The sequence below is a fragment of the Pristiophorus japonicus genome, chromosome 13 (assembly GCF_044704955.1).
Source record: "Pristiophorus japonicus isolate sPriJap1 chromosome 13, sPriJap1.hap1, whole genome shotgun sequence".
Classification (NCBI taxonomy): domain Eukaryota; kingdom Metazoa; phylum Chordata; class Chondrichthyes; family Pristiophoridae; genus Pristiophorus; species Pristiophorus japonicus.
In genome coordinates, this window is record NC_091989.1 from 51,750 (window position 1) to 71,658 (window position 19,909).

The window sequence follows — 19,909 nt, forward strand, 5'->3', positions numbered from 1 at the left end:
CAAAATCTGCATTTCTGGGAGGAAAGTAGCAAGCCTGGTGTAGGATTTAATAAACTGCCGAGAAAATGTCAAATTTAAGAATGATTTGTGATTACCTTCAAGTTTCCCGTCAGATAATTTAACTCTTCCTATAATTTAGATTCTGTTCACAACTTAATACAAAATCATTTTGCCTTCTTCCTATTGTTAAACCTATTTATTTTTTTGCTTACGATTCATATCGAGTCCTTCACCTGAGTGTGTCAGAGAATTGCAGTAATCCACACAAAGCCTTCAACAGAACACCAGCCAGCATCCAGTGTCACGTCCACAATCAGCCCCAACAGAAAAAGGCCTCATCGAAATGCACATGTTCCATTTATAATCTCCGACTCGCACAGCTCTCACCTTGCTCCCACAACAAAAACCTGAAGACTTTTATTTCAGAGATGCTTTTTTTGAACAATACAAATTGTAAAAATCTTTTGATACTATCAGAAATACTGCAGGTTTGTGTGTGTGATTGAATATCTGAACGATACACTGATATTTTCACCCGTAAAAGGCAGCTTTCACACAATAGAATGTGTGGCGTGGTAATGTTAACTTTCTGTGCCTGTTGGGACCGATCTTCACAAACCTCCCCACACAAAGGATCATATTCCATTGCCAGATCTCCTTGGTCTCAGCTGGACTCTATACTTGATGCATCAGCACCTGCCGACAGGTGTACATTACTTCTTTCAGCATTTTACATTCTTTTACATTTATACACATTGAGGGCGGTAAGTATATTACAACCTGGGTTCTTCCTTTTAAATGCTGTCACTCTGAGCCACGTAAGACTGAACTATATTAGACCTCGGTGAGGCGTGATAGCCACAGTCCAAACAGACTGGGACACATTCTCTTTGCCCTTCTAGAAGAACCTAGCTGTACAAGAAGACACGATCAAAGAGCAGGGTTTGTGCTTTCCACATGATAGTGCTGTCAGTTTTGCAGGTTGAAACTAGGTGCAGTTCCTCGCTGGCTTTCTGTCGAGCTGACTAATAATTTGTGCCAGGTAACCACTCTCTTCCTCAGATCCACTTTGTCCAGCCAGATATAGGCCTCGCCAATCAAAGTCTTCCTCATGAACTTCCCACCATTAGAAACTAGCAAAATCTAAAACAGATAAAGCAAGTGGTTAGTCCTATCATACTGAAGTATGTAAGGCAGAGTTTAACAAATGCTTAATGTGGACAGAAGTTATAAGTGTACTATATTTTCACGGACGCTGCTGATTTTTCCAATTTCATTGGGACAATTCCAACTTTTAATCTCGAAAGGAAAGAGTTATAGAAACTGTACTTTGATGAAATGAAGAGTAGTAGGACAATCCATTGGGTCACCAGTCTATTGTTAAATTAATTTTATTCGGGAACGAGGTGCGCAGGGACTCAGCGCACAGCTCATTCTCAAGCACCTTAGTGCTCTAGGAATTAACTTAGGGCGCAACAATCCCAATCATAGGACAGCTGTTGGTAAACAGAGAATAACAGAGATCAGATTTACCTTCATTATTTTTAATCAAAGGAGTTTTCAGTTACAATGCAAGGCTTCCAAGAATGATTTCTGAGACTTCCTGGAGAATGTTGATGTCATGAGCACCGGCTCAGTAAGATTGATTCCAGGTTGGCAAGCCCAGATTGTGCTCTATAAAAATTGTTCCCAACTTCATGGATAATAATCGGAAAACTGCGCCTCTTGGTCTGCCATAATATTGATTTTGACCAACTCCTCCTTTCACCCTTGTCCTCATTTTCTTCTTCAAAAAATGTTCACATCCACAAAATCACTTCATGATACCTTACAGCAGACGATTGCTATGAATTTCAGGCTCTCACCAGAGAGTTGTCTTGTGCTCAGTGCTAAGAACCATTCCCGTAATCAAACCCTTGCTTCTTATGAATCAAAGTGTGACCTTACATGAACCATATCTGGTACTGTAGCATGGACCTATCACATTCTCCTATTCGTCAGATAATAGAAGAATAATTGCTCTGTCAGACACCATGGCTTAGGCTATGATCAGATTTATTAAAAGGAATAAATTAAACAGTAAATACCGTAAAGCAAAAAATAAGAGCAGATTCCAGTGGAAGACAACAATTAACTTACAAAATAATAAGACATGACATTTTACTAATTATCCTTATAACACTGAACCAGGGCCAGCGCCTGGGTAATAAAATGTGTCTCTCAGGTTGAGTTTACAATCATGGAGCTTTCACGTGTTCACCTCTACAGTGACGAATAACTACCTGGACAGGCATTTTACAAACAACCCCTTCCTCCAGAGACAGAGGACATCAAAGGCCATCATTTGCAGTTAAATAAAAAAATCAATCACAGGGCACAAAATGACCAGGGCTGAGAAACTGTGGCGTACCTCTGGAATTCCGCAACTTTCGGGGCCTTTCAAAGAGAATCCGACGGTGTAATTAGCACTTTCAGGGCCAATGTTATCTCATTTTCAGTAAAAGAACTACTTGAAGAGAACGTCATATACATATTGCAAGACTGGTAAACAAGGTTGCAATTCAAACAACATTTTGAGGCAGTTTTGTTTCATTGCAGGAAACTAGAGGTTTGACATTCAGGTCAAAGGCACTGTTAATGAGTTACCCTTTCCTCGGCCTGAGATGCCAATGACTTTGCAAAGATCAGTTAACGACAGCGGGCAGGAGTTCCTGTCTGGTTCAACTGCTTTTTTCAGCACAATTTGCCCGAAATCCGTGAATCCAGCACAAAGGTACACAATATCAAGCGCAAATTACGACCAGCGCAGATCGAGTTTCCGTGAACATTTGGAGAAGTTAAAAAAAATTGTGCTGGAAGCCGGTCCCGCCCACAAAATGGCCACACCCTCAGATTGAATTCTGCTAATTGTACTCATTTGTGGGCCTTTGAGGACGCTCCAAAAATTAAGCTTTTTTGGTGCAAGGACTCTAATAGCCATGCTTTAAAAGCTTTTAAATTGTTTTTAATTTATGAATAAACTGACTACAACAATGTAACTAGTAAATTATAGAATGATAGACATTTACGGCATAGTAGGGGGACATTGTGCCGACCAAAGAGGTGCTTTGCTAATCCCACTTCCCAGCTCTTGGCCCACAGCCAAGTAAGTTATAACACTTAAGAACATAAGAAATAGGAGCAGCAGTTTGGCCCCTCGAGCCTGCTCTGACCTCTCTGCTCTTGTATTCTATGCCTCAATGTACAGATTTTTAAAATTATTTTCAGTTATTTAAAATCAGGTTACTCACAAGCGGTGGATTGACACGATTAAAATGCTTATTTTTTGTGAAAAAAGAATTTTCAGCTGCATTAATCAAACAGCACCAGGTTAGCCTTCTTGAATATATCTAAGAATAATTTTTAATATAATTTTTTTTAAAAATTGCATCTAAAATGCTGTCCGATTGCGCAGGTTCACAGAATATTTTATGTTTGGCGATATGCAAATGAGTTTGAGCAGAAACTTGAGCAAATAAAACTTAAAAATGAGCACAATGTGTGCCGATTGCAGCCAAAGTGTCTCTTTAACAGATATTTAGAGCTAAAATAATAGAGCTGCCAATAATATAATTCACAGGATATAGATATCGTCTATCAGACAATTATTGTGTTAAAATCGGGACTCAGCACGTTGTCTGCTGCTTTAGGTTGGCAGCCCCTTTTCACTTCACCTGGTCTGTCCTTCCTCGTGCAATCTTCATGAGTTCGGTTTGGTGTCACCTAACCACTACTTCCTGAGGGACCCTTTGGCAGCCTGGCCTTTCACCAAGGTGTCAGAGTAAATGAAAGGCTGAAACAGAATTAACTGGCGATTTGATGCTTTCTATTGCTGGAGTGTCCTTGAATACCCAGGGAGCAGTTTGAGCACACTGATGTTCCATGATCGGGAGGCATGAGACACCCTTTCTACCTGTGTTTTCTTTGTTTCCTTATTGCAGGAAGAACCTGGTGGAATAAGAATTCACTTTTTCTCTGGAAATCATGGGAAGCTTTACTATGAACTCTAAAAATGATTGAGCAGAAGAGAATGAACTGAATAATCCAGTGCTCTATGACACTCTGAGACGCGGATGCTGTCCATTATGTTACCTGAAGGGAGTGTCCAGCTGGGTTGAGGCTAAAGCGAAATGTCTCGTTAAATGATGGCTCCCGGTCGTGTCTGCATACCCGCGTTTTCTTCTTAAACACTCGCTTTTGTGTGGAAATATTTATGACGTATAATTTCACATACAGATCTGTGAGAAGATACAGAATAACGCATGAGGGTTTCATCCCAGTGGCTCAGTGAATACATGCATTGCCCAGTTCAATGTTGGGCCCTATAAAACAATAAGGCCCAGGGTTAACCCTTTCAGTCCTAACTTTGCACAACTAGGGGCTGTGGGGATATTAAAATTAGCCTCAACATTCTTACTGACAAACAGAAAACAAAAAATCACCCTTCATTCAGTACACCCTGCTGAGAAATGTGTGGCATGGACCAGCTTCAGACATGTTGTGGTGCCTTACATGGTGGAATAGTCTGTTGCTACTAAGGCCCTGAAATTCTTTGTGGTTATTCTGGTCTCCAATTGAAGTTACAGCAATACCTCGAGATAAATGAGGTACAAGGGACCATTTTTAGCCATTATCCAGTTTCTCCAGGGGTTCTGCACTCAAATCGCCTTCTCCCTGTGGCTGAAGAGCTCCTTCCAGATTCCGGCCACTAAGGGGCACAATGAACATGATCTTCACCACGCGACAGATACAAGCGAAATGCAGGGAACAGCACCAACCCCTGTACATGGCCTGCTTTGACCTCACAAAGGCCTTCAACACTGTCAACCGTGAGGGATTATGGAGTGTCCTCCTCAGATTCGGCTGCCCTCAAAAGTTTGTCACCATCCACTGCCTGCTCCATGATGACATGCTAGCTGTGATCCTGACCAACGGATCCACCACAGACCCAATCCACGTTCGGACCGGGGTCAAGCATGGCTGTGTCATCGCGCTGATGCTCTTCTCAATCTTCCTTGCTGCAATGCTCCATCTCACCCTTGGCAAGCTCCCCGCTGAAGTTGAGCTAAATTACAGGACAAACAGGAATCTTTCCAACCTCCGCTGCCTCCAGGCCAGATCTAACGTCATCCCATCCTCCGTCATTGAACTACAGTAAGCAGACGACGCCTGCATCTGCGCACACTCGGTGGCCGAACTCCAAGCCATCGTCAACACCTTCAGCGAGGTGTACGAGAGCATGAGCCTTACACTAAACATCCATAAGACAAAGGTCCTCTACCAACCTGCCCCCATCACACAGCACTTCCACCGATTATCAAAATCCACGACGAGACCTTGGACAACGAGGACCATTTTCCATACCTCGGCAGCATACTGTCAACAAGGACAGATATCGCCGACGAAGTCCAACATCGCCTCAGTGTGTCAGTGCAGCTTTCATTCGCCTGAGGAAGAGAATGTTTGAAGACCAGGACCTGAAAGCTGGCAGCAAGCTCATGGTCTACATGGCAGTGGTGATACCCGCCCTCCTATATGGCTCAGAGACATGGACTATGTATAGCAGGCACCTCAAAACACTGGAGAAGTACCACCAACACTGCCTTCACAAGATCCTGCAAATCCATTGGCAGGATAGACGCACCAACATCAGTGTTCTCGCTCAGGCCAACATCCCCAGCGTCGAAGCAATGATCACACTCGATAAGCTCCGCTGGGCAGGCCACATTGTCCGCATGCCCGATACGAGACTCCCAAAACAAGCGCTCCACTCGGAGCTCCAACACGGCAAGCGAGCCCAAGATGGGCAGAGGATATGCTTCAAGGACACCCTCAAAGACTCCTTGAAAAAGTAAAACTTCCCCACCGACACCTGGGAATCCCTGGCCCAAGACCGCCCAAGATGTTTCCAGTAGAGTGGACAAGGGAGAACCAGTTGATGTGCTGTATTTGGACTTTCAGAAGGCTTTCGACAAGGTCCCACACAAGAGATTAATGTGCAAAGTTAAAGCACATGGGATTGGGGATAGTGTGCTGACGTGGATTGAGAACTGATTGGCAGACAGAAAGCAAAGAGTAGGAGTAAATGGGTACTTTTCAGAATGGCAGGCAGTGACTAGTAGGGTACCACAAGGTTCTGTGCTGGGGCCCCAGCTGTTTATATTGTACATTAATGATTTAGACGAGGGGATTAAATGTAGTATCTCCAAATTTGCGGATGACACTAAGTTGGGTGGCAGTGTGAGCTGCGAGGAGGATGCTATGAGGCTGCAGAGTGACTTGGATAGGTTAGGTGAGTGGGCAAATGCATGGCAGATGAAGTATAATGTGGATAAATGTGAGGTCATCCACTTTGGTGGTAAAAACAGAGAGACAGACTATTATCTGAATGGTGACAGATTAGGAAAAGGGGAGGTGCAACGAGACCTGGGTGTCATGGTACATCAGTCATTGAAGGTTGGCATGCAGGTACAGCAGGCGGTTAAGAAAGCAAATGGCATGTTGGCCTTCATAGCGAGGGGATTTGAGTATAGGGGCAGGGAGGTGTTGTTACAGTTGTACAGGGCCTTCGTGAGGCCACACCTGGAGTATTGTGTACAGTTTTGGTCTCCTAACTTGAGGAAGGACATTCTTGCTATTGAGGGAGTGCAGCGAAGGTTCACCAGACTGATTCCCGGGATGGCGGGACTGACATATCAAGAAAGACTGGATCAACTGGGCTTGTATTCACTGGAGTTCAGAAGAATGAGAGGGAATCTCATAGAAACGTTTAAAATTCTGACGGGTTTAGACAGGTTAGATGCAGGAAGAATGTTCCCATTGTTGGGGACGTCCAGAATCAGGGGTCACAGTCTAAGGATAAGGGGTAAGCCATTTAGGACCGAGATGAGGAGAAACTTCTTCACCCAGAGAGTGGTGAACCTGTGGAATTCTCTACCACAGAAAGTTGTTGAGGCCAATTCACTAAATATATTCAAAAAGGAGTTAGATGTAGTCCTTACTACTAGGGGGATCAAGGGGTATTGCGAGAAAGCAGGAATGGGGTACTGAAGTTGCATGTTCAGCCATGAACTCATTGAATGGCGGTGCAGGCTCGAAGGACCGAATGGCCTACTCCTGCACCTATTTTCTATGTTTCTATGTAACACGATGGAGCTGCGTTCATTTCTGGGGCTCCTGAACTATTTTGGTAACTTTCTTCCCAAATTGAGCACGCTGTTAGAGCCGCTACACGTTCTCCTACGCAAAGGTCGTGAATGGGTCTGGGGGGACAGCCAGGAAAGGGCTTTTGATGGAGCATTAGAAATTGCATGCTCTAACAATCTGTTAACGCTATATGACCCATGTAAAAAACTTGTTTTAAAATGCGATGCGTCGTCCTATGGGGTCGGGTGTGTGTTGCAGCATGTTAATGCCAAGGGTCAGTTACAGCCGGTAGCTTATGCCTCCAGAAGTCTGTCCCAGGCAGAAAGGGGCTATGGGATGGTAGAAAAGGAAGCGCTTGCATGTGTATATGCAATAAAAAAAATGCACCAGTACCTGTTTGGCAGGAAATTTGAGCTGGAGACGGATCACAAACCTCTAACGTCCCTTTTAGCTGACAACAAGGCCATAAATGCAAATGCATCGGCCCGCATACAGAGGTAGGCACTCATGTTAGCCGCCTATGACTATACAATTCAGCACAGACTGGGCACTGAAAACTGCACCGATGCACTTAGTAGGCTCCCACTAGCCACCACTGAGGGGGCAACCGAGCATGCTGCTGAGATGGTCATGGTTGTTGAAGCTTTTGAAAGCAAAGGCTCACCCGTGATAGCCCGTCAGATCAAAGTCTGGATGAACAGAGACCCGCTACTGTCTTTAGTCAAGAAATGTGTCCTGAATGGGGAATGGGCAGCCACGTATGCGCATGCCCTGAGGAATTTAAACCATTTCATAGGCGCAGGGATGAACTCTTGATTCAGGCCGATTGTCTACTATGGGGAAACTGAGTAATCATGCCCCAGATGGGCACAGAGATGTTCATCAGTGAACTCCACAATGAGCACCTGGGCATTGTCATGATGAAGGCAATTGCCAGGTCACATGTTTGGTGGCGAGGGATAGATGCAGACCTGGAACTTTGTGTTCGCAGGTGCAACACGTGTGCCCAGCTGGGCAATGTGCCCAGGGAAGCCCCCCTTAGCCCCTGGTCTTGGCCCGCCAAGCCATGGTCACGCATCCATGTGGACTACGCAGGTCCTTCCATGGGCAAATTTTTTTTGGTTGTAGTATACGCCTACTCGAAATAGATCGAGTGTGACATTCTCAATTCAAGCACATCCTGTGCCATGGTAGAAAGTCTACGGGGAATGTTCTCCGCCCATGGTCTCCCGGACGTCTTGGTCAGCGACAATGGCCCGTGCTTTACATGCACTGAATTCCAGGACTTCATGGCAGGAAATGGTATCAACCATGTCAGAACGGCACCGTTCAAGCCGGCCTCAAACGGCCAGGCGGAACGAGCAGTGCAGATAATCAAACAGGGGATGCTCAGAATCCAAGGGGGTTCCCTACAAAGCCGCTTATCACGCCTCCTGTTGGCCAATAGATCCCGACCACACTCGCTCACAGGGGTTCCACCCGCAGAGCTGCTAATGAAAAGGACGCTCAAAACCAGATTATCCCTTATACACCCCACCATGAAAGAAATTGTAGCGAGCAGGCACCAGTCACAATGTGACTACCATGACGGGAATGCGAGGGCGCGATGTATTGATGTCAATGACCCTGTCTTTGTCCTCAACTACATTGCAGGGCCCAAATGGCTTGCAGGCACTGTGATTGCCAAAGAGGGGAATAGGGTTTTGGTAGTTAAAATTACAAATGGACAAATCTGCCGCAAACACATGGATCAAACAAAAAGGAGGTTCAGCAACCCCATAGAAGAAGCAGAGGAAGAACACGATGTAGAGTTCACTCCACCACAGGTGACTGAACACCAGAACCAAGTGGAGGAGAGCCCAGTCACTGTGGGCAGTCCAGACAGGCCTGAGGCACCGCAAACAGCAGACACTCAGGCCAGCACCCAACAACCGTAGCCCCAACTCAGGCGCTCTACAAGGGAATCTAAACCACCAGAGAGACTTAATCTGTGATTCCAATAAGACTTTGGGGGGGGGGGGGCGATGATGTCATGTATTCAACTGTCATTGTAACCCATGTATAAGCTGACCTAAGTTGTACACCTTGAGAACATTGACCATAAGGAGGTGAACTTGTGGGAGACATTCCTAACCTGGACTTTCAGGTAAAAAAGGGGAAGCTCTACCCACCTTCTTCAAAGATTACTGGTCACAGAGTGACCTTCTCTCAAGTATGGCCTTGTGTGCATTTGTACTGTCTAGTAAGGACATATCAAGAACCAGGGGTCACAGTCTTAGGATAAGGGGTCGGCCATTTAGAACTGAGATGAGGAGGAATTTCTTCACTCAGAGGGTGGTGAATCTTTGGAATTCTCTGCCCCAGAGGGCTGTGGAGGCTCAGTCTTTGATTATATTCAAGACAGAGAACGATAGATTTTTGCATAATAAGGGATTCAAGGAATATGGGGACAGTGCAGGAAAGTGGAGTGAAGATACAAGATCAGCCATGATTTCATTGAATGGGGGAGCAGGCTCGAGGGGCCGAATGGCCAACTCCTGCTCCTATTCCTTATGTTCTTTCAGCTCCAAACACGCTACTCCTCTCTGAATCTTTCCCTGCAGCCTCACTGTGTTGACATCACCTCCTACTTTAACTCATTCATTTCCAGGAGCTCTTTACCTCCCTTCGGGGACAAAATTGTCCTGCACCCAATTGGGGGCAGTAACCTGCTTGGGCCAGGACGTCCTGTGCCTGGCGCACAAGTTCCGCTCCCGCTGCTGAATTGGGCTCACCGTCCCTCAAAGGAAGGCGGGTCCCGGAGTGCTACTAGGATGAGCACTATAGCACTACGGCACATTTATATGAAATTATATAAACACAGGCAAGCATGACAAACGACAAACAGAGTGGGGGGGGGGGGGGCGCGCGGGGTGGGGGGTTCAGTCTATCGCTTATGGACCCTCCATTTAAAACAAAATATTCCCCAGAATGCTTGTATTTCTTGGTAACCAATGGCGATGAAATGTCATTACCATCAGTTTGAGGCACAAGGCAAACACTTGGGGACCGAAATTGATGCCCACTGCCGCCCATTGATACCCACTGCCGCCCATTGATGCCCACTGCCACCCACTGCCGCCCATTGATGCCCACTGCCACCGATTGATGCCCACTGCCATCCACTGCCACCGCTTGATGCCCACTGCCACCCACTGCTGCCAATTGATGCCCACTGCCGCCGATTGATGCCCACTGCCACCGATTGATGCCCACTGCCACCCACTGCCGCCGATTGATGCCCACTGCCACCCACTGCCGCCGATTGATGCCCCACTGCTGCCGATTGATGCCCACTGCCACCCACTGCCGCCGATTGATGCCCACTGCCACCCACTGCCGCCGATTGATGCCCATTGCTGCCGATTGATGCCCACTGCCACCCATTGCCACCCACTGATTGCACTGGAGAGGGTACAGAGGAGATTTACCAGGATGTTGCCAGGACTGGAGAATTTTAGCTATGAGGAAAGATTGGATAGGCTGGGTTTGTTTTCTTTGGAACAGAGGAGGCTGAGGGGAGACCTTATTGAGGTGTATAAAATTATGAGAGGCCTGGATAGAGTGGATAGGAAGGACTTATTTCCCTTAGCAGAGGAGTCAACAACCGGGGGCATTTAATTTATAGTAATTGGTAGAAGGTTTAGAGGGGGTTTGAAGGGAAATTTCTTCACCCAGAGGGTGGTGGGGGTCTGGAACTCACTGCCTGAAAGGGTGGTAGAGGCAGAAACCCTCACCACATTTAAAAAGTACTTGGATGTACACTTGAAGTGCTGTAACCTACAGGGCTACGGACCGAGAGCTGGAAAGAGGGATTAAGCTGGGTAGCTCTTTGTCGGTCGGCGCGGACACGATGGGCCGAATGGCCTCCTTCCGTGCTATAAATGTCTATGATTTTGCTACTATAGTGCATGTTCCCTCTGATGTGCATCTGTATTATGTTCAACTACATGAAATAATAGAGTTTCCTTTCAAATCGTGTGACTCTGCTATCAGTTATGACACATGCTGCCAGCATGCAAAAGAATACCAGATCAAAATGAGCTAAAACTGGAACACAAATCCAGCCCCTCCCCTATCCAAATTGCATCTGGGTCTCAGAAATGAGATGATGTTGATATCCCACTGAGTTATGCTCTTGTAGTTTATGCCTTTAACTTTGATGAGTTACTGCCTTGTAATAACGCCTGTATACATGTCTTCCCACATGTCACACACACCAAAGGGCTCCATTATTCTGTCAGCTATCTGATGTCAGCCAACACTGATACCTGGTAAATGGTCAGGAGACTTAAATTTGTAGGTGATATTTCTGCATTGAAGAATCTCCACGATTAGCTGCTCTCCATCCGTCTTCATTTCCTTCTTCAGGGCTATTTTAATCTCTCCCATCACTTGAGTTTTACCTGTCAACAAGTATAGAATAAAAAGGAAATATATTTCAATAAAATTGACTCGATGTTCTGTTTTTTCTTCCCTCACAGGTCGATTATTTGCAAAAGAAGTTTGCAGTATAATGGATCAGATATCATCACTGGGAATTTACTGCTGGTGTAAACACACTGTGCAATTAGTAGCAAATGTGCTCACAAGGGTTAACATAGTCATGACAAATATTGCACAGCATGATTTCAACATCTTTGTTAGTTAAGTAAGATTAAGGGTTACAAAAGACCATTTTATCCATAATTCTGCGCAAAAAGATTCCATGGTGTCTAACGAATTGAGTCGAGTGCCATGAAGGGAGGGTTAAGAAAAAGCTGGGAAACATAGAAACATAGAAAATAGGTGCAGAAGTAGGCCATTCGGCCCTTCAAGCCTGCACCGCCATTCGATAAGATCATGGCTGATCATTCCCTCAGTACCCCTTTCCTGCTTTCTCTCCATACCCCTTGATCCCCTTTAAGGGCCATATCTAACTCCCTCTTGAATATATCCAATGAACTGGCGTCAACAACTCTCTGCGGTAGAGAATTCCACAGGTTGACAACTCTCTGAGTGAAGAAGTTTCTCCTCATCTCAGCCCTAAATGGCTTACCCCTTATCCTAAGACTATGTCCCCTGGTTCTTGACTTCCCCAACATCGGGAACATTCTTCCCGCATCTAACCTGTCCAGTCCCGACAGAATCTTATATGTTTCTATGAGATCTCCTCTCATCCTTCTAAACTCCAGTGAATAAAGGCCCAGTTGATCCAGTTTCTCCTGATATGACAGTCCAGCCATCCCTGGAATCAGTCTGGTGAACCTTCGCTGCACTCCCTCAATAGCAAGAACGTCCTTCCTCAGATTAGGAGACCACAACTGAACACAATATTCCAGTTGAGGCCTCACTAAGGCCCTGTACAACTGCAGTAAGATCTCCCTGCTCCTATACTCAAATCCCCTAGCTATGAAGGCCAACATACCACTTGCCTTCTTCACTGCCTGCTGTACCTGCATGCCCACTTTCAGTGAGTGATGAACCATGATACCCAGGTCTCGTTGCACCTCCCCTTTTCCTAATCTGCCGCCATCCAGATAATATTCTGCCTTGGTGTTTTTGCCCCCAAAATGGATAACCTCACATTTATCCACATTAAACTGCATCTGCCATGCATTTGCCCACTCACCTAAACTGTCCAAGTCACCCTGCAGCCTCTTAGTGTCCTCCTCACAGCTCACACCGCCACCCAGCTTAGTGTCATCTGCAAACTTGGAGATATTACACTCAATTCCTTCATCTAAATCGTTAATGTATATTGTAAAGAGCTGGGGTCCCAACACTGAGCCCTGCGACACTCCACTAGTCACTGCCTGCCATTCTGAAAAGGACCCGTTTATTCCGACTCTCTGCTTCCTGTCTGCCAACCAGTTCTCTATCCACATCAGTACATTATCCCCAATACCATGCGCTTTGATTTTACACACCAATCTCTTGTGCGGGACCTTGTCAAAAGCCTTTTGAAAGTCCAAACACACTACATCCACTGGTTCTCCCTTGTCCACTCTGCTGGTTACATCCTCAAAAAATTCCAGAAGATTCATCAAGCATGATTTCCCTTTCATAAATCCATGTTGACTTGGACCGATCCTGTCACTGCTTTCCAAATGCGCTGCTATTTCATCCTTAATGATTGATTCCAACATTTTCCCCACGACTGATGTCAGGCTAACTGGTCAATAATTACCCATTTTCTCTCTCCCTCTTTTAAAAAGTGGTGTTACATTAGCTACCCTCCAGTCCATAGGAACTGATCCAGAGTCGATAGACGGTTGGAAAATGATCACTAATGCATCCACTATTTCTAGGGCTACTCTGGGATGCAGACTATCAGGCCCCAGGGATTTATCGGCCTTCAATCCCATCAATTTCCCGAACACAATTTTCCGCCTAATAAGGATATCCTTCAGTTCCTCCTTCTCACTAGACCTACTGTCCCCTAATACAATCGGAAGGTTATTTGTGTCTTCCTTCGTGAAGACAGAATCGAAGTATTTGTTCAATTGGTCTGCCATTTCTTTGTTTCGCATTATAAATTTACCTGAATCCGACTGCAAGGGATCTACGTTTGTCTTCACTAATCTTTTTCTCTTCACATATTTATAGAAGCTTTTGCAGTCAGTTTTTATGTTCCCTGCAAGCTTCCTCTTGTACTCTAATTTCCCCCTCTTAATTAAACCCTTATTCTTCCTCTGTTGAATTCTAAATTTCTCCCAGTCCTTAGGTTTGTTGCTTTTTCTAGCCAAATTATATGCCTCTTCCTTGGATTTAACGCTATCCTTAATTTCCCTTGTTAGCCACGGTTGAGCCACCTTCCCCGTTTTATTTTTACTCAAGACAGAGATGTACAGTTGCTGAAGTTCATCCATGTGATCTTTAAATGTTTGCCATTGCTTATCCACCGTCAACCCTTTAAGTATCCTTTGCCAGTTTATTCTAGCCAATTCACGCCTTATACTGTCGAAGTTACCTTTCCTTAAGTTCAGGACCCTAGTTTCCGAATTAACTGTGTCACTTTCCATCTTAATAAAGAATTCTACCATATTATGGTCACTCTTCACCAAGGGGCCTCGCATTACAAGATTGCTAATTAGTCTTCTCATTACACATCACCCAGTCTAGGATGGCCAGCTCCCTCGTTGGTTCCTCGACATATTGGTCTAGAAAACCATCCCTAATACACTCCAGGAAATCCTCCTTCACCACATTGCTACCAGTTTGGTTAGCCCAATCAATATGTAGATTAAAGTTGCCCATGATAACTGCTGTACCTTTATTGCACACATCCCTTATTTCTTGTATGATGCTGCCCCCAACTTCACTACTACTGTTTGGTGATCTGTACACAACTCCCACGAGCGTTTACTGCCCTTTGGTATTCCGCAGCTCCACCCATACCGATTCCACATCATCCAAACTAATGTCCTTCCTTACTATTGCATTAATTTCCTCTTTAACCAGCAGCGCCATCCCGCCTCCTTTCCCTTTCTGTCTATCCTTCCTAAATGTTGAATACCCCTGGATGTTGAGTTCCCAGCCTTGGTCACCCTGGAGCCATGTCTCCGTGATGCCAATTACATCATACCCATTAACTGTCGTCCACCTTATTCCGAATACTCCTCGCATTGAGGCACAGAGCCTTCAGGCTTGTCTTTTTAACACACTTTGCCCCTTTAGAAATTTGCTGTAATGTGGCCCTTTTTGTTTTTTGCCTTGGGTTTCTCTGCCCTCCACTTTTACTATTCTCCTTTCTATCTTTTGCTTCTGCCTGCATTTTATTTCCCTTTGTCTCCCTGCATAGGAAATCCAAGGTTACTTCTGTAGTTTAAACTAGTTTAATTCTTCTTTAAATCTTTGTCCTGGAGAACCGCACTATTGAGAAACTATGAGAGCAGGATCATACATAGGTTTGTCTAAGTCTCCACTTAGACTAATACAAGGAGCTGTTTCCATTTCAGCCAGGCAGTACTTTCTCAGAGTGGAATTCTCATTCTCAGGGAGGATTTTACCCATGTGTGGTGCTCCAATCCCTGCCATTAACATTTAATTTTGCTGTACAAGCTTAAAATGTGTTCAAAAATTTTAAGAACCCCTGACTGCTTTTTAAACCAGATTTTACTCCAATATTCAACTCATGCGGTGTGACACTACCTCCTCCAGGAAGTCTCTCACTGCTTCTCTCTAGAGTCAGCTTGGGAGCTAGATTGCAACTTCAGCATTGTTGCCAATAAAAAGCTGCTTTATAGCAATGCTAAAGTGGCAGTGCAGGTATCAGTTCTAGTATGCTATGTATAGCGATGGCACCAGGCCAGCTAGAACAAACAGGTCAGGTGATTTGAACATAGAAACATAGAAATTTACAGCGCAGAAGGAGGCCATTTTGGCCCATCATGTCCGCTCCGACCGACAGAGCCACACGGCCCTCGGTCAGCAGCCCTGAAGATTACATATAAACCTTTGAACAATGAACAATGGAGGAAAGGTAACGAGCATCTGGCCCAACCAGTCCGCCCCACACAACCGCGACATCCCTTATACTGAAACATAGGGCCCAAGTTTCCACATGATTTGCGCCTGATTTTTAGGAGCAACTGGTGGAGAACGGACTATCTTAGAAATCGCAATTCTCCACATTTTTTTTTCTGCAGTTCGAGTCAGATAGAACAGTTCTACTTTGGAACAGAATTTTTTCTTCAAAAGGGGGCGTGTCCGGCCACTGACGCCTGATTTCAAAGTTTCCACAGTGAAAACGTACTCCAAACTAACTTAGAATGGAGCAAGTGAAGATTTTTGTAGAACTGAAAAAACCTGTTCTACACATTAAAAAATCAGGCGCAGGTTACAAATTAGGCCTAGGGAACGAGGTGGGGAGAAGGGAAGTCATTAAATTCTACAATAAATCCTTTGTTATACTTATACAAATATTATACAAATAAATCCAACCTGAATAAACATTTATAAGCAAAGAAAAGATTAAATAAACCATGTTCCTACCTGTGTGAAAGTTCTTCAGGCAGGCCTTTAGGAAGCGGTTTGCCGTCGGGACCGAAGGCTGAACGGGCCGGGCCCGAGATTTCGGGCAGGGCCCATCCCCAGCACCAGAGGTAGGTGGCATTGGGTTGGGGAGAGAGGTTCGGTTCGGGTCGGCGGGGGAGGGAGGGAGAGAGGGGGAGGGAGGGAGAGAGATGGAGGGGGAGGGAGGGAGAGAGGGAGGGAGGTCAGGCCAGGTCAGGGAGGGAGGTCAGGTCGGGGAGAGGGAGGTCAGGTCGGGGAGGGGGAGGTCAGGTCAGATCCAGTCCGGGGGCGAGAGTAGAGTCGGGTCGAGTCGGGTCCGGTCGGGGGGGGGGGGAGGTGGGGAAAGCAGGAGCGGGAGTCGGGAGGATGCAGGAGCTGGCTGTGGGAGGAGCCTTATTCACACAGCCCCAGTGAGGCCATTCGGCCAGGGCTAGGGGCTGCGTGCTTCGGGCCCCTCCCACAGTTTTGGGCGCCTGGGGCTACTGCACTTGTGTGCCCACTGTAGCGCGCATGTGCAGAGCTCCCGGCACTGTTTTTGGCGCAGGGTCCTAGCTCCGCCCCCTACAGCTCCTGCTGCGCCGCGCCGAGGGCCAGAGGACCCACAGGGAGGTGGAGAATACGGAGGGTTTTTTTAGGCGCACTTTGTGGCGCAAAAAACGGGCGCCCAGCTCGGAGGGGCACCCGTTTTTTATCGTGTGGAAACTTGGGCCCATTGAAACATAGAAAATAGGTGCAGGAGTAGGCCATTCGGCCCTTCGAGCCTGCACCGCCATTCAATGAGTTCATGGCTGAACATGCAACCTCAGTACCCCATTCCTGCTTTCTCACCATACCCCTTGATCCCCCGAGTAGTAAGGACTACATCTAGTTCCTTTTTGAATATATTTAGTGAATTGGCCTCAACAACTTTCTGTGGTAGAGAATTTCACAGGTTCACCACTCTCTGGGTGAAGAGGTTTCTCCTCATCTCGGTCCTAAATGGCTTACCCCTTATCCTTAGACTGTGACCCCTGGTTCTGGACTTCCCCAACATTGGGAACATTCTTCCTGCATCTAACCTGTCTAAACCCGTCAGAATTTTAAACGTTTCTATGAGATCCCCTCTCATTCTTCTGAACTCCAGTGAATACAAGCCCAGTTGATCCAGTCTTTCTTGATATGTCAGTCCCGCCATCCCAGGAATCAGTCTGGTGAACCTTCGCTGCACTCCCTCAATAGCAAAAATGTCCTTCCTCAAGTTAGGAGAGCAAAACTGTACACGATACTCCAGGTGTGGCCTCACCAAGGCCCTGTACAACTGTAGCAACACCTCTCTGCCCCTGTACTCAAATCCCCTCGCTATGAAAGCCAACATGCCATTTGCTTTCTTAACCGCCTGCTGTACCTGCATGCCAACCTTCAATGACTGATGTACCATGACACCCAGGTCTCATTGCACCTCCCCTTTTCCTAATCTGTCACCATTCAGATAATAGTCTGTCTCTCTGTTTTTACCACCAAAGTGGATAACCTCACATTTATCCACATTATATTTCATCTGCCATGCATTTGCCCACTCACCTAACCTATCCAAGTCACTCTGCAGCCTCATAGCATCCTCCTCGCAGCTCACACTGCCACCCAACTTAGTGTCATCCGCAAATTTGGAGAATCTACATTTAATCCCCTCGTCCAAATCATTAATGTACAATGTAAACAGCTGGGGCCCCAGCACAGAACCTTGCGGTACCCCACTAGTCACTGCCTGCCATTCTGAAAAGTACCCATTTACTCCGACTCTTTGCTTCCTGTCTGACAACCAGTTCTCAATCCATGTCAGCACACTACCCCCAATCCCATGTGCTTTAACTTTGCACATTAATCTCTTGTGTGGGACCTTGTCGAAAGCCTTCTGAAAGTCCAAATATACCACATCAACTGGTTCTCTCTTGTCCACTCTACTGGAAACATCCTGAAAAAATTCCAGATTTGTCAAGCATGATTTCCCTTTCACAAATCCATGCTGACTTGGACCTATCATGTCACCTTCTTTCCAAATGCGCTGCTATGACATCCTTAATAATTGATTCCATCATTTTACCCACTACTGATGTCATGCTGACTGGTCTATAATTCCCTGTTTTCTCCCTCCCTCCTTTTTTAAAAAGTGGGGTTACATTGGCTACCCTCCACTCCATAGGAACTGATCCAGAGTCTATGGAATGTTGGAAAATGACTGTCAATGCATCCACCCTACACTCCACCCCAACCAGAGCCATGTGATCTCCTGGGAGAGGCAAGAACCAGATAAAAACCCAGGCCAATTTGGCGGAAAAAAGAAATCGGGAAATTCCTCTCCGACCCATCCAGGCGATCGAAACAAATCCAGGAGATCACCTTGGCTGTATTCTATTCCCTGCAGTGCTTACCATCATGAAAGTTAAGCTAAGCATCTAATTTTGAGTCATGTGGGAATGCTGCATATTCTTAGCGTTCTGGCACAGGCTGAATGGCCTCCTTCTGTGCTGTAACCATTCTATGATTCCACCGTTTAATTATGGCAGGCCCCATTTCATTTGAGGGTGTCATGTGGCTGAGTCATTTTAGGCTGTTCGGACTGAAGTTTTTGTATCTGTAACTGTAGAACCATTTATCAGACTGCAATTGGGGATTGTTCACATCGGGGAAACCAGAATCTGAACTTTGTGCTCTGAACTCGTTCTTGGACCTTAGAATAAATCCCAATGAAATTTATCTGCAGCCTTAGGCAATGCCTCTCACAACTCTTGTGTTATACTTCTCTCAAACAGGCACACTTGATGTGACCAGGACATTGTCAAAGTAAATTTAAAGTACCTAAATAGATCTGACATGACAGTATTTTGATTTGGAATGAAGTTAAATGTTTGACACTAATTTGAGTTGTGGAAATGCTTTGTATTGAGTTAATTCTACAGCAGTTATGTGTCATTAAACCTGATGTTTCCTCATTCAGTTCAATGTCCAGTCACTGCTCCCTCCAAAAATCTAAGACTGTCATGTTCGATGGTTTCCACAAATCTGCTGGAAGTACCTCAGTAATTTGCCCTTCCACCGTTATAAGATGTTGCAGTTTGGGTCAGATATATGATATACTCTGCATGCAAAGCAGCAGAGAATTCACCTTCCTGCTTCCATTTGTAATTAGAACACATTCCATTCATTATTCAGTAATTATTTTCAATATTAATATTTTATTGTAAATATTATTGCTCAATAATCTATTATTGTTCACTTTGACTGGTGAATTGTCATTTTAAGAGTTTGGTAGTGTGGAATCTAGACATGTTATTCTAACAGAACACAACGGTGCTCCTAACACACACAAGCGGCTGCTCACTAAGAATATGCTGCCATTGTATTTGTTGGTCGTGATGTATATTGGTGGCACAGGTAAGATCATTGGTTGAGTTGTCAACATGTCCCACTGATTCTTTAATGAACAGATTGACATGAGAAAAATTTCAGTTGGGCTTCTTAACTACATTGTAATACTCACTCCAGTAATGGAAACAGGTTCAAGAAATATTTTGTGAAGTTTCGGAGTAACCAATATTCTCTTGAAATTAACAGCATGCATTATAAAACGAGATACCTGGGTAAATTTCAAGATTATAGTTTGATTTGGGGGTTTCGATACTTGTTCAAATCCATTCTATATTTGCTGCTC

The 19,909-nt window shown here is 45.4% G+C and overlaps 1 protein-coding gene across 1 annotated transcript in view; it reads right to left on the reverse strand.

Annotated features, from left to right (window-relative positions):
* Window positions 1-969: 969 nt before the first annotated feature.
* pcloa (piccolo presynaptic cytomatrix protein a) overlaps window positions 970-19,909 on the reverse strand; it is a 677,428-nt gene continuing 658,488 nt past the window's right edge. Inside the window, exons 27-29 of the mRNA XM_070898375.1 lie at window positions 11,496-11,630; window positions 4,132-4,277; window positions 970-1,143 (exon numbers count right to left, since the gene is read on the reverse strand). Of these exons, the coding sequence (XP_070754476.1) occupies window positions 970-1,143; window positions 4,132-4,277; window positions 11,496-11,630 (455 nt within the window). The remainder of the gene's footprint in view (window positions 1,144-4,131; window positions 4,278-11,495; window positions 11,631-19,909) is intronic.